At 28.1% G+C, this 16,445-nt stretch overlaps 1 protein-coding gene across 1 annotated transcript; it reads right to left on the bottom strand.

Annotated features, from left to right (window-relative positions):
• Positions 1-7,547: 7,547 nt before the first annotated feature.
• On the bottom strand, positions 7,548-15,645 carry LOC132934489 (facilitated trehalose transporter Tret1-like). The gene is made up of 5 exons (XM_061000789.1): positions 15,473-15,645; positions 15,199-15,334; positions 12,206-12,391; positions 9,708-10,532; positions 7,548-8,609 (listed from the first exon to the last, which is right to left on the bottom strand). The coding sequence occupies exons 1-5, from the start codon at positions 15,506-15,508 to the stop codon at positions 8,368-8,370; spliced, it is 1,425 nt and encodes a 474-aa protein (XP_060856772.1). The 5' UTR covers positions 15,509-15,645; the 3' UTR covers positions 7,548-8,367.
• Positions 15,646-16,445: the final 800 nt, after the last annotated feature.

Raw genomic sequence — 16,445 nt, 5'->3', positions numbered from 1 at the left:
GAACACAAATATCAATGAAATATTATATCAGTTTTCTTTATTTCTCATAAAATAATATACAAACATTACTACAGAAATAAAATAATAGGTAAGTATCTGTTAAGGTAACATTTTGATCCACAAGGAATAAACAGATCAAATTTTCAAGGGGGATATTTTGCTCTTTGGGGACTTTTTGATTTGTTTTTCCTTGTGGACAATTTATACCGTGTATAAAAAATATAATTTCATGAGTGGATCAAATTTTCCTCAACATTTACTATCAATAAACAAAAATAGTTGTCTTTTTGAAAATAAAAATACTAAAAATTGAAAGGTTGAGAAATTTTCTCAAATAATAGTTTATAATAAGTACATTTTTTTGTTTAGCCATTAGCCATTAGCCATTAGCCCTTAATTTTATTTTAGGAATATAAATTTTCTATAAGACGTAGCATTGATTATAAATACTATGAGTTGCTCATTGAGCGGTTTTTCAACGGCGTACAATTAAACGTTGCGTAGATGGCGATAAGAACCAACAAACAATACTAATAAATTGGTATTTTATTCCCACCGCCGTACTATGACCGTGCGCAGTGCGCGTACAACTAGTTTTTATTGTCAATTTTATTGATGATCACTACTCAGATGTTTTTAATATTTATTATTTTTTATTTTGAATGAATTGGGTGCGTGTGGAGCTAGTAAAAACGGGCCACTAAAATAGAATATAAATAAAAATTTAAAAAATATTTAAAATTTGATTACATTTTTTTTTTTTAATATATTCAAAATAGCCAATTCGTGAATCTGATTATAAGAACAATTTTGATATTAAAAACATTTATCTAAGTCAAGTAGTTTATTTTTTAGAATTTTTTTAAATATCAATATTTTTTGATTAATTGAATCTGGAACGTAATAACTTTTTTCAAAATATTTTTTTTGTGAATTTTCTGACAAGACTAATCATATAATTTTAAGAATTTTTGTCATACGTTTAAGTGCCATCATTTTTTTTTTTTTGTTCGTCATGTCATTCTGTTACACCTTGTATGTATTAGACTTGAAATAACATCAGGAATCAGGATAATTGTAAATATTTTTGACTTTAGTCTTTTTATTTTTTATTAATATATGATATTAAACAATAACCTTCATAAACAATATGTTTAATATTATGTACAAATTGTAGGTATATTAGTAATATATAACACTAGAAATTAATAAAATTCTAAGTACTTATTGCTAACTTACAATTTATAATTTATATTTTATATTCAAATTGTTAATTCAAATCAATTTTTTTATGCAAAATGTTATGTTCAAATCATGGAATCACAAAGCCGAATATTATTATGCGCAATATTGGATGCAATATTGGATTAGCTGTAAGCAATAAACCAATGATAATATAATATCAACATTTAACTATTTAAGTCGAAAATAGTTATAGAAAAAATTAAATACCATGTTATTGAAATGAAATTACAAATATCAAACACCACATATTGAAACATGAACCAATAATTAATTAAATATAGGTATATACGATCTTTTTATAATTTATATAATATATCTATGATTTTCTCAATAATTACGAGTTACGACGACTGGTTGACGTCTGACACTAAAATATATAGTAATAAGTATTGAAATATTTAATAAAACTAGTTAAATAATTGTCACTATTAACTATTAAATATTTATTTATTTATTTATTTATTTATTTATTAATACGGACAAAAGTCCAATTCACAATATATTTGTATAGATAACAATAATATAATATAATTAAAATATTAACATAATAAAAAATGAAAAGATTAACACATCGAATAAAAGTAATAATAATAATAATAATAATAATAATAATATCGACGTTTTTTCATTGGAATCACGTGGTATGGCTCACAGTGTGAGTATTTCCCTCACATAGTGGGTGTGAAATAAGCCCATACAAAGGCCAAAATGTCACTATATCCCCACGGAAAAAAACTGATCAAAAAGTCCCAAACGATCAAAATATTTCCGGAGAACAATTTGATCGGCTCAGATAATTATATTTTTTGCACAAAATGGATCAAAATGGTCCCAAAAGCATCAAATTATCCCCAGTGGCTCAAAATAACCACTGATCCATATGTCCTGTACACAGACACATAGCTATTGTTTAACAAGAAACGTGTCCTTATACAAAATATATTATAGAAGCGTTCTTTATATTTAATGTCAGCTTATTTTTTTTATGTGAATTACAAATTTAATTTATAACGTTTTGGTTTGAGTGTACGGTAAGGTTATACTATTGTTTGTGAATGTTGATATAGTGATAAACAAATAAATAGATTTCTCGCTATTATAATTACGATATTATTGAATAAAGACTAACGAAGATAGAATACTGGATTTATTTAAAGACAAATCAATAAAATATGTTATTAGTTTGTTAAGGCTAGTATTAACAACAAAAACCACTAACGGTGCCGACATAGAACGCCTGAGTTTGTATTGTTGTACAGTTATATTATAAAAACAGTCAAAGATTATCTAGCCACAAAGTACTATTAAAGATATATTATTTAAATGAAGTAAGCATGCAAAATTTAAGTGATTTTGATTTATTATCGGCAACAAAATTATGGCTTCATAAAAAAAAAGGTGGATAAGTGGATGTCGCTCTGCTGTACGGTAGGTTACAAGTGGGTCACTGTAATGGATGGTGTTAAATTTGAATTCAATGATATAATATCATTGTATAAGAAAAACGATTCTGAGCGAAAACGGTCAGTCACCCTATGATATTACCAAGTATATTTGATGATATTATTGTGAATAAAGTAATTTATATATAACCTATTAACGTGGAGCCTTGTTTTAAATTTTCAATCCTTAGCCATAAAAGTTAAACATTTTATAAATTTTTAACCACAAAATAATTAATAAATTATAAATTTGATAAATGTTGTCAAAATTTGAACTTTAAATGCTTATAAAAAAAAATTGTGCAAATGTATTTTTAATATTTTTCAACTGCTATTAAAACGATATATCAGGAGTCTAATATTAAATTTTCACGCTTTTTTACCCAACAAATAAAAATTTATTGATATTTATAGAAAAAAAAACTAAAAAAATTGAAAACTGACAATGTCCGTAGACAGCTCAAATAGAGTCAAAATATTTTCAACATTTTATGGTGTATAGAAAATGCTAATATAAACATTCAGTGAAATTTTCAAGTATCTACAGTCATTCGTTTTTTAATTACAATAAAATAAAAAAATCGTTACATGAGAAATCGAGTAAATATCAAATGTTGTAAAAATATAAATTTCAGACGCTCATAAAAATTTAATTTAAGTTTCTTCTAGACGTTTTTTTTTTGATAAAGGTAGACAAACTTATGAGTAATCTTATATTACATTTTCAAATCTTAGATTTAAAAAGAAAAATTTTTATGAATTCTCATCAAAATAATTTGCTATTTTTCGTGATTTTTCCGTATTTTGTCAAAATTTGAACTTTAAATGCTTATAATTAAAAACTGTGACTAAGGATTCTTAATTTTTTTCATCTGCCTTTGAAACAATAAACTAGGAGCCTTCTATTAAATTTTCAAGCTTTTTTACTCAATAGATAAAATTTTATTGATATTTTTAGAAAAAAAAACTAAAAAAATTGAAAACTGACAATGGCTGTAAACAGCTCAAAAAGAGTCAAAATATTTGGAAAATTTTATGGTGTATAGAAAATGCTAATATAAAAAACCAGTGAAAATTTCATGCATCTACGGTCATTTGTTTTAGAGTTACACCAATAACCAAAATCGATTTTGTTAAAAATCGATTTTGCGTAAAAATTCCCGTTTTTCCTTAATTTTTCTTTTGTTTTTCAAATCGCTTTTGAAAACTACTGGGAAATTAAAATTTTGACCTCCCCAATGCACCAACGATATTCACTTTCCCATCGAACAAGATACTGAAGTCGAAAATCGAAGCATTATTTCGACTACTTATCGTGTACACAGACACAAAAATAAAAAAATAAAAAAAAAAATAAAAAAAAAAACACACATCATTGTAAAATCAATACATTCATCGTTTCACTCAGAATCTAAAATAAGATAACACGACCTAATAAGATAATGCATACGGAAGCCATTGAGAAAATATGGTTTTGTTTTAAGAAGTTTTTCCTCATAACTTAAAAGATGAAGATGATGATAAAAAACCCAAAATTCCACTAAAAAATAATTTATTATTTTCCATGTTATGTTTTTCAATCTATAAGATCTATTTTACTGAGATATTAAGGTAAGAAACATTTTGTAAGTATTAGTATTACCTAATATGATTAAAATTACAATTTTAAAGCATTTTTCGTGTAATAAACATATTTTAACTTGTGCGTACATAATATTACAGTGAAACTCGTATATAACGGATAGTCACAGGACCATCGAAAGTGTCCGTTATATACAAATGTTCATTTTAGACAGCACATTGGAATAACTATCTTTTAACCAGGTGGTGGGTCATTACTTATTATCATATTGTCTGTTCCAGAGAGGTGTCCGTTAAGCTTTTTGGAGTTCAAATTAGTTATTGAATTTCAAATATTTTTTTCGAGTTTGGTTCGGTTCAATTTTTTGAACTTAAAACAGTTTGACTCACCACTATTAAAATAAAATGTTTCATTCATCACCACATTCAGAATCATAACTAATCAAATTCAAATAAAAGTATACACACAGCAGAATCAGAAAAAAAGACTACCGACAAAAGGGCCTGAAATAATTTGTCATTTGTATATTAAATCAAACGTTAAACGTTACCATTACATAGTGGGTCTAAGTAGTAAACAAGGCGCAAGAAGAAACGCAATTATTATGTTTGTTTGTAAATATAAGTAAATATAAATAAATACGAATTCCCCGTGGTGCTTCCAAGTTTTATTTCAGGCTAATACAGTGTTAGAAAAATAAAATAAAAAATTAATTAACATTTATCTAGGTAAAGATAAAAAAAATAGATGATTTTCTTTCAAATTCTATTATAAATAATGTAATAAAGCCATAAAGGTATTAGTAATTAATATTGATTAATTAATAAATCCTTAATATGCCATTTCTCGTATGAATACTATTAAAATTAAAATTAAACTGACAATATGTTTTAGCAAACAATTAATTTTTATTCATCAAACTTTGATCTAAAACATAATAACATTTGAAAAGTTTCATCGCTAAGTCGACTATGTCTCGGTTTTAAAACTTGAACTGCTTTACTGAATAACCGTTTGATGTACTACAATTAATCACAGTGCATATAGAAAAGCAAACTCGTATTATAAACAATATTTTTATTGTAAAAATATAAAACATATCCATTGATTATAAATTTATAAATACAAAAATGTTAAATTATGTAAGGTATAATAACATTGGAATTACGTCGGTACTCAGCAAATTATAGGCTTTATTAGTATTTCAAAATATTCTAATTATTTTAATATGAATCTAGATAAATTACCACTGATATCCGGTTAATTTATCTAGATAGGATAATTAGATGTTTAATTTATTTTTATCTAGATAATTTCCTACCCTGCTAATAGGTAATGACGGCGTATTGTATAGGCAATATAGGTACATGGCTGTGCCGATGATACTTTCCAAAATATTATATAGAATAAAAAATATAAAAAATATAAATAATAATATTATACCTATAAATAATTTAACTTACAGGCTATAATGAATAAAACCAATATAAAATATCCAGACTGACAAACCGTCTCCGCTCAGAATCGTTTTTCTTTTACAATGATTTTATATCATTGAATTCAAGTTTAATACAATTTATTATACATTGGCCCATTTGTAACCTACTGAACAGCAGATAAACATCCATTTACTCACTTTTTTTAAAGCATAAGTACCAAGGTAAGGTCTGTTTTTATAATGTATCCCTTCTTTAATATTTATTAGTTATACATTTCTTATAGGATTTACAATAATTTTAAATACCTATCCGGAATGCGGGTTTAATTAATAGAATAAGAAATATGAGAAAACTCATATGATCACACATAGTTATAATACACAAAACAGTAATACCTTTAAATTATGATAAATAAAATTATTTTATTTTTGAACCTAAAATAACCTATTTAATTTAAAAATTCCAGTTTGGTTCCGGTTCCGGTTCCAGAACTGGTTCTATTTTGTTTGGATCCAGTTCCTGTTTCAATATACAATATTATACATATAATGTACCAAGGCATGCACTTTTTTTACACACACGCGACACATGTAACATAGTGGTTATTGGCGTACATAATAACAAGAAAAGGTATATGCATAATACACGTTTTGTTCTTATAACCCCACGTAATAATAATAATAATAATAATAATTCACACACAGGGAGAATACCGGCCAAGGTGTATTTTATAAGTATTTAGATGTATAATAATAATATTACCGTTCGTGTGCCATGTTGAGCGTCGTCACCAGGACGCCCTCAGTGAAGCGGTGATCTTACTCAGACATGATGTTGTCTGGCTGAAAGGTGAAAATGAAGTAATACCGAGCGCCGTCATCGGACGCGACGAACATCGCACGAAAGGCAAACGACGTTATACTATTATATAACGTTGTTGTTTAATTTTTTTCTGATTTGCCGGTATTCTTACTATAGGTAGGTCATAAATTGTGATAATCATCCAGTGTCGGACGGTCAGCTCCGAACCACGGGTACTAGGCAGCGGTGATAGTGTGTGTGCGTGTGTGTGTATATGATAATTTTATTGGTGTTTTCCTCGGGTGATGGCAAAGACGTTAGCGGGCCGGAGAGCGCTATCAAGTAATACAGGCAATAATTGATATATTATATCGAATTTTGACCGTTATAGACCCCTTCAAAAATCCTATGATCAAGACATTCGGTAAAAATAACACAACAAATTACCAGTGGCACTTTTGTCACATCGCACAAAATAATATAAAATCATAAACACATCAATACTTTAAATATCACATAATAATATATTACAAATTTACATAAATCTTTTAATTAAGAAATTCCTACTAAGTTCATATAGTTTTTAAACACTTTATCTTTATTCTTTTTAGGGTTAGATTAAAACATAATAAATTGTGGAAAACAATTTTATTGTTTCAATCAAATCTAATCAAATTACAAATTATATATATTTATATATATATATGTATATATGAATATTCTTATAGTTTACTAACTAAATATAACAAAACTATATTAATTAATTAGTTAATAAGAATTATTAAAAACATTTCATAAAAAAAAAAAAATTATAAAATTAATAATTTTGACCCAAACACTATATGTATAATAGGTAGTCACATATAGAACTCAAACGAGGAAATAAATCAAAACATTACTTAAAACATGATCTTATACCAAGTTAATTATTGACATAGGTTATATTAAAATATGCTCCTATGTATATTTATTTATATTTCATAAATTCAGACCATCAGGGTTGTGTTATGATCCCCTTATTTTATTTATAAACGTACCTATATACATTTTTTTTTAAAGTTATAATAAAATATATAAAGATAAATCATTTAGTTTGATAATTTGTTATAAAGAAAATATATTTTTAATATAGTATGTGTATTTACCTATTTACTACAAGAGTTGATATTATACGTTTGATGAAAATTGCAAAAGTTTAAAAAAATATATTTATCAAGATCGAAAAACCCCGATAACTGGTAAATTATACTTCAATGGCAGACTTTTGGGCTTTGACCGTGAAATGCATGTCTCAGTCTTAATGAAAAATTATATTGATTGAAGCTCTCCAATTGTACAGCTAATTAATAAGACAATTACATTTTTATAAATAGTGTTTGATAGTAGCTTAAGTAATTGAGATTAGAAGATAAAGAGGAAATTAAGTAATACTCCTAACGCTGAATATAATATAATATCGTTTCCTTTTGTTAAATTACCAAACAAACAAATCACATCTCAAATAAGTATTTCTAATAGCTATTGATAAAAAGTTGAATATATATGATATAAGGTACATACCATGTGGTAAGCTTATGTAATAAAAAAATGAGTTAAGTACCTATAGATAAACGATAATATTATATTATAGAGTCAACTAAAATGATTTACTATTAAGATTTTAAACAGCAAATGTCAAAGATGTTGATTTACAATTATTAAACAATTGGAAAATATTTCTTGAACGTAGATTATATAATATTAGAAGAAATATTAATAACTCAATATAAATAAAACGATATCTATGCGTAAAAGCAACCACAAAAAAATGTAATAAATATGTTCGGTTTCCATAAGTAAATAATTAACGTTGGTAGTATTACGGGATGCTGATTTTCTTAATTTTCTTCTCAGGTTCGAAATACAACAAGACTTCGTCTAGAGTTTTCCCTTTGGTTTCGGGCATAATAAATATGGCAAATAACACGTTTAATATACAGAAAAAAGCGAATATTGACCAAACGATTTCCACTCCTAAATTTGAGATCAGCGATGGATATATTTTGCAAATCATAAACCACATGATATATCCACATGTCTGTACAACTCCATTCATAACACCTGCAATAAATATGAATATAATAAAAAAACTATGCTATAAATTAGTCAAATTAATCTTGGGAATAATGGAGGAAAAGTAAAATATTATGTATAAAATGAAAAATTTACAAAGGTACAATAATTTATAACACAAGTGGCTAATTTACACAGACTAGATGAGTATAATGGCAAGTTCCTTTAAAGATATTATAATAGCCATTTGGTTTATCTACTAAAAATTGTTTGAATGACAATTTATTATCTACAGTGAATAAAAAATCGTTTTCCCGAAACTATGCCACAAAAAAAAACTATGATGTAGGATCTAATATACATTGCAATGCATATTCAAACTAACACCGTTTGGAAATGTATAATATTCTGTTCATACCACACACTGGACCGAATAAATATAATCCTAATAATTTTTTATAAATAATCAAAAGAATTCATCACTTCATTCAAATCAATGAGGTCAAAAATTGAAAAAATAATATTAGAACTCACACGCGCTTGTTACTAGCCAAAAATAATGGTACTAATAATAGTGATCGCATCAGCTCAAACCATGACTTAAGATATACAGGTCACTCATCAGACATCACCGAATAGAAATAGGTCTCCCGAGTCCCAAGTGATGCGCAGGGGACTGGTTGGTTACAGATCAACTGGAAATTAATACTTTATTGCCACCGGGTCCAGTCCACCTCTGGTAATGCACACAGCTTATCGTTAAAAATCAACTATTCAGCTAAGAAAAATCTCATCTACTAGCACTCTGAATAAATGTAACTATAAATGTATCGAATTAAATATATCAAGCAAATATACATTAGTTTTAATTTGGGCGCTGGATGCATTACTTCTTGACCGTAATTGAAGAACTAATTGGTAAACAAAATAAATGGTCCGTTGAGTAACCTGTATAATATTTTAAATTGTGGCTGCAACAACCGCGCTCGGCTCCAGTATGATTTCAGCGCTATATGGCGAAGATAACACAAATTGCAACTTTACCCACCTCGCTAGTTGCTATAGCCACTTTATCATTCTCTCACCTATCTAACTTATGCTATATATCGTAAAAATAGAATAACAATTAAATTTGATTTTTATTACCTTTTACCGCCATTGGGAAAACCTCACCACACAGTATCCAGGGCATGGGCAGAATGGCCAGCAGAGCGAAGAACATGAACATTATGAATGCGACGATGAGCGTCATTGCGAAAGGCGGGTCTTGGACGCCCGCGAACGCTTTCATGTAGGCAACTACTATGAGCAGTGAGACGGCCATACATCCACCGGAAATCATGACGAGCGTCCTGCGCGCGACGCGATGCATCGCCGCGAAACCAAGGCCACCCATCAGCCGGGCCACGGACAGGAATAGTGAAACGGTGTTGCTGTCCCACGGCACCCTGCAATCCCGGAGCACGTCCATCGAGTAGAACAGCAGCACGTACACGCCACTGCCCTGCTGGCAGACGAAGAACGTCAGAGTGACCACCGTCGGCATCCACACGTTGCGCCGCAGGAACAGCGTCCAGTATGGTGACGATGCGGCCGCGGGCCCATTGGCGTCAACCGCCATGGCCAAGGCAGGTCGTTCGACCACAGCAGCCGATGGCACCGCCGCCGCGGTGGACGTCCCCATCGTCAAGTGGCCCAAATCCAGCCACCTGTCCACCTCGTCCGCGTCGGCGATCCGGCCCTTGGCCCTGAGCCACATCGGTGGTTCCGGCACCATGAATAGCGTCAAGAAATTGACCAAGCACAACGCGAACATGATACCGGATATGGTTTGACAGCGGAAGAAAATGGCCAATATGCATTCCACCATCATGCCCAGGCCCACGGTCATGGTGACAAATGTTATATACAACGGTCGCAGGTTGGCTGGTGTTATTTCGGAAATGTACAGAAACATGCACGTACTCACGCCTGTTGAGCGAAATCGTGATTAGATGGTAGGCATCGAAATTATTTATTTATTTCGTTTGAAATACGACTTTATAACATTTAATATTTGCATTTATTACTCTGATAAGCATTACATCGCGATAAGTATATTTAATAGTTCGATATATTTTATAAGCTTAGCCCCATACAATTATACCTTCCAAAAGCACATCAACATTATTACAGACTGAAAGTTATATTCAGCCACATATAAGTATGACAAATTGTATTCGAAAATTTCTTGTAAGTTTGATGATGTTCTTTTTAAAAACAATACATTTTTTTGAGATAAGGCCTTATTGCATTGATAAATTATTAACTAACTATTTAATATTTATAAGATATAAGATATTTATTAGATGTCATATTGGATCTAGAATTGATTTTACTTGGACACTTTTTACAAATTCTCAATCATTAAAATGTTCAAATCAACATAGCCATCAAACCCATTGTTATCAACCTATTATCCTTAGAACACAAAGTTGAATAATTCGTAAACTACTCATTTGAATTTTAAAAAAACATAAAAATGTTCGCAAAATGTTCTGCTAAATCATTTACAGTAGAAAATAGGGATTCTCATGTAAAAATGAGATTTATATTCTCTTAAAAATTAAAAAAAATATACAAAAGTTTACAAAAATAATCAATAAACGTCAATATATGCTTTAATATGAATTTTTTACATTTTTTTTTATCCACTGTTAAAACAATGTCTTTTTGTTGAATGGTTCTATCCATAAAAAAGTTTTTAAAATTGACTGATTTTTTTTTTAATTGTTTAATTTTAAATTTTCAAATCAACCTATTTATAAATATGTAATTACAAAAGTGTAAAACAAAATTTGAAGCTTGGACTTTTGAATATTTGATAAACGTACATATAAAACAACTGGTAACATTGCAGGCACGATTTAAGATATACTTAAATATCTTAAATATATCTTAGATCGTGATTGCAGGTTAGCCACAATGTTTAGTTAACACTCAGACTTCTATATAATACATTACGTAGAATATATTATAGTATTATATAGAAGTCTGCGAGTTAACGTTACAATAACTTATAATACTATAGCTGTGTGTTTTAATTTTATCAAAATTATAAAAACAAAAACAATTTTTTTATTTAAAAAAAATTTTTCAGGGTATCGTGTATTAAAATTAATAATAAATGAATATTTTTTCTCACAATTTACAAAATATTGTAAAATATTCTAAATGTGTTAAATATTCCCTAACCCATGAAGTATTCTCAAATATGCAAAAAAAACTTTTTTCTACGAATTGAAATTGAGTTTTACACATTATTACTCTTATAAATCATAAGACTGCATAGAACCAGTAGCAATATGTAAAACATAAAAAAACATATAAAGCCCGTTTTTAATTATATATCTTAATATTGTTATATTATAATTGTAATAGTGTAAAAAAATATTTCTTGACAAGATAAACTAAATAATGAAAACAGTATTTCATATTTGCGATGTTAATGTATTTTGAGATGAACTACTAGTGATCAAAACCTTACTCCCCATTATTTAAAAATATGCATATTTTATAATAAAGGAAATATTGTTACTATCGTTCTTTTTTTGAAATTTATTATTATATTATAAATCATAGAAATAAAATATCGTAATACTCACCAAATGGGATTCCAAGTATAATTTTTCCAATTAATAGTGTGGTATAAGAGTTAGCAAATGTAATTATTAGCCAACTTAAAGCCATTGGTGCGTAGACAATTTGAATAGTTTTTCGTCTACCGAATTTGTCCGTTAGTATTCCAATTATGAGTAAGCCGATCGGACATATAAGTATTGTAATACTTGCTGAAATAAATCATAAATGTTTTGTATTACGAATTATTGATATCGTTATAATTAGTAAAAGATAAACTATAGAATGATATTTTTAAGATTTTAAACCCATCAGATTATTAAATTTGAGAATAGTTGTGAATGATCCACCCGAACTCAGTAGAAGTTAACTTAATATGATAATAATTTATCTATATTTTCTATTTAGAAATTAGTATTAATTACATAATTTAGTTGATTTCGACACTATCATTCAATTGTATAGTGAGTGTTTATTAAATGATATAGAGACAGGCGATAGCCCAAATAGGCATACTCTAAACATAACATTTCTATGCCTCGTTAGTTATTTTTAAAGTAGTTTTTATTTGTATTTTTCATAATAACTATATAATAAAATATTTTAAATATGTAACAGTGTAACACGTTTAATAAATGGAATTTCCATTTTTTCTTCGCTCAAAAAAAAAATAATAATTAATAATGTTTAGAATAATAAAGATAAAAGTATAAGCAGTATTATGGTAGGTTCCGAAGATCATTTGTCAACGATAATCTCATAATACATATATGACCTAATATGTTTTAAGTGGAAATGGACGGTACTTTAGGAGATACTTGAGAGTAGTCGAGAGTCCAGAGATGGATCAGTTATATATTTTTTGATGTTTTATACGTGTCTTTCATTTGTTTAAATAGCGTGGTCGATTTATTAAAGTTTTTTTTTCAAATGTCAAAGTATTTAAATTCCAAATTGAAATTGTATCATAATTGCCCATTGGATTAAGTGTATTAATTATTGTATTGCTTACTTATAATATTTTTGTGTATCTAAAAAAATCTTTGTATAGTAGACCAAATACAAACCTCATTAAAAAAAAAAAACAACAAAGAACCTCAAAGACATAAAACATTTTAAAAATATTTTGACTAATTTTAAGTTTTTTTAAAAACTTAATCTTTAGTGCAACATTTCGTCCAAGACTGACATTGACTTCCTGCAACGAGCCACACATACTATTTTTTGTCACGCCTCTGCATTCATCGATCACGACAAAGGTAATGCACGGATCTATGTAACAACCAGACAATTCTACGGAATAAATATTTCATGAAAGAATCAATTTGGTTACATTTATTATAAACGTCATGCATGGAGGTTATAATATTAATAAATGATGTAATTAAAAGTTTATGTTTCGTAAGGACCGTGGTATAGATTTAGTGTCTGGTTGTGCAGGGGATACGCCATACGCGTGATATGCGCGTGCAGAACTTTTGGGGATTTCCACTTTACCACCAGGCACTTTTAGGGATTTCCACTTTACTACCTGGAACTATTGGGAATCCCACTTTATTTCCCACTGAACGGAAAAGGGTCTTTTTTCAACGCTTCAACCGCTATTGAAACCAAACTTTCGGCGCAGGCGTGATAAAAAATATATTACTAATTTTTTGGTTACTTTTGGTTACCTATTTGATTTTATATTACTAATTTGAAAGGTTAAACACGTTGAACACGCAACATTTTACAACTTTACATAGGTACTTCTTTATTTAAAAATTACTACATAATATATTATTGTTACTAAACAGTGTAAATTATAGGTTCGTGGTAAATCTTGTATAATCATGTATCTTTGTTTTTTTATATTTATTTGTATAGAGCTGCAAATACTTCAACTAAAAAGTTGAAGTATTTAAAAGTTATTAGTATGTTTAGCGAGCATTTCAAATACATTGTAAGTAAGTATTGTAAAACAAAATACTAATACCTATTTCAATCATGTAAAAATCAAATAAATGGCGATAATCTCAAATGTCTATAAATAGCTCAAAGAGAACAAAAATATTTTCAAAATTATATCAGGTCTATAAAAGGATACAAAATATCAATATTTTGTAAAAAATTGTAGTTTGTTTGTACCTATCTATATTGTTATTCATTCATCGATTTTGTCAAAAACTGGCATTGCTCAAATATTTCTGGTTTACCGTAATCCTCACGAAGTACCAATTAGTTAAAATTGTCTGCTAGATACCATTATTAAGACTGAAACTTTTTTACATCTCTAAGAGGATATATTATGATACAAAAATAAGCGAAACACTCGACATTGTACTTATAACCAATATGTTCATGTTCTGCTGAGACTCTAAACATTTAATAAACTAATAAATTACATTAAGCTTAGAAATTAAGATGCGTGCAAAAATGAATTATTTAGGACAGAAATATTGGAGGTAATACAATTTTATTTTATTAGATACATATTTTATGTTGGTATAGAGTTATTTTGGGACTCAACTATTATATAGGTAGGTAAACGATATACAACTGAGTCGTGATAACTCGAAGTTAAAGGGAGATAAAAATCACTTCAAGATAATGAACTTGAATTTAAACTAACCAATCTCATGCGGAATAAAAAAAAAAGTTGTCGAAGTTTGAGTTATCAGGAATCGACTGTATTAGAATTGTCATAGTCAGTTTGCTAACTTCATACCATATACCTTATGTAACTTAAATATACATTTTAATTGTTAATAGTGCATGTTTGATAATATACTATTTTATGTAGTATAGGCCATGGATAGGTGAACCTACCACATAATTGCAAAATTATTGTAAAAAAAAGGTCACTATTAAAGTATTCAAAGCTAATAAAAGTATTTGAATACATTTTCAAATTTATTTCTACTCAAATACCTATAACGATATAATTTAAAAAAATAAAGTATCACTAACAAATATCTAACTATAGATACCTAGGTACTATAGTAATATTATTATGATAAATGTCCAATAATCCACATACTTATCCAAGATTCCTCTTCGATACTCAAATGTATTGTTGACGAAGGTTCTCGAAGTTGTGCCACAAGTGTAGATGAAAATGAATACGAACAGCCAATCAGAAATTGGGTGAAGCACATCATGGTAGAACAGAATATCTAAATGTACCACAAAATATAAAGTTAGACGAGAATAATATTTTGTACTTTTTTAGAATCATCAAAAGATAAATTTCAAAAATTATATAATAATTAAAATAAATAAATAATTTTTTTTGTCGTTGTTTTTATACCCACAAGTTTTAGATGACATTTTAACTGTTCGTATTTCATTTTTATAAAAAAAAAATATATATTTATTCGTGTTTTTTAAAACTTATAGAGATGTTCACTAATAGATTTTAGTTTATATTAAAACTAATAGACTTTGACACGCTGGCTCGTTGGTTAGTATCAACCTCACACTAGAAATTTAGTTAAGTCATAAGTATAAATTAGTAGTAGTTAAATTATTATATACCAGTATACAAATTAGATTGGTTATCAGTAAGGCCACTTAATAGAAATACGTAAGCTTAAAATTCGAAAACAAAGTAGATTAGTAATTATAATCTTTGATACAGGGTGCCAGACACAATATAATGTTAATGAAATATATCAATTTTCTCTGTTACTCTTAAAATAATAGATAAACAATACTATACCTTTGGAAATATCATAATATTATACGTACAGTACACATCATCTGAACGTATTGTGTGGATTATTTTATTCATATAATAATTATTATTGTATCAAGCACCTCGTCGAGATTCGTTATCTGTACAATATTCACAGTATATTTGTAATATTGTAAATTTAATTTTTGCACGGCCACTGACTGACACGGTGGAGAGCTCTAGTAAATATCAGAGATAATATAAGAATAATATTACTATTGTCCATTCGCATAATAATAGTATAAACACATGATTTATGATGTAGTTTTTGATTTTTTTGCACGTAGATACTTGCCAATCCCACAACAGCTAATATTATAATGTATAAAAATGTTCCACTTGAATACCAGCTACAGGTACATAACGTATTATGTCTATTGTCTATACGAAGAAGTATCTATGCTCCTACATAACTAATATATTTTTATATTTGTGCAAATAATCGTTTAAATGCGATCTGTATATTAATATAATAAGCGTTGTTGCTGACTTTGATCATTAAATTCTATCATTTGAATATTATGCTAGTTTTAGTTTGTTGAATATTTGGA

Source organism: Metopolophium dirhodum, chromosome 1 (genome assembly GCF_019925205.1).
Source record: "Metopolophium dirhodum isolate CAU chromosome 1, ASM1992520v1, whole genome shotgun sequence".
NCBI lineage: Eukaryota > Metazoa > Arthropoda > Insecta > Hemiptera > Aphididae > Metopolophium > Metopolophium dirhodum.
The sequence above is the reverse complement of the archived record's forward strand: the minus strand, read 5'-3'. Positions and strand labels throughout refer to the sequence as shown.

Bases quoted from the DNA above. Each gene is read 5' to 3' on its own strand.
- LOC132934489 (XM_061000789.1), bottom strand. From the start codon at position 15,508: ATGAAATACGAACAGTTAAAATGTCATCTAAAACTT. The intron at 12,392-15,198 runs GTATGTGGATTA...GATTTATTTCAG, and splicing joins CGAAGAGGAATCTTGGATAA to CAAGTATTACAATACTTATA. The intron at 10,533-12,205 runs GTGAGTATTACG...TTCGCTCAACAG, and splicing joins TATACTTGGAATCCCATTTG to GCGTGAGTACGTGCATGTTT.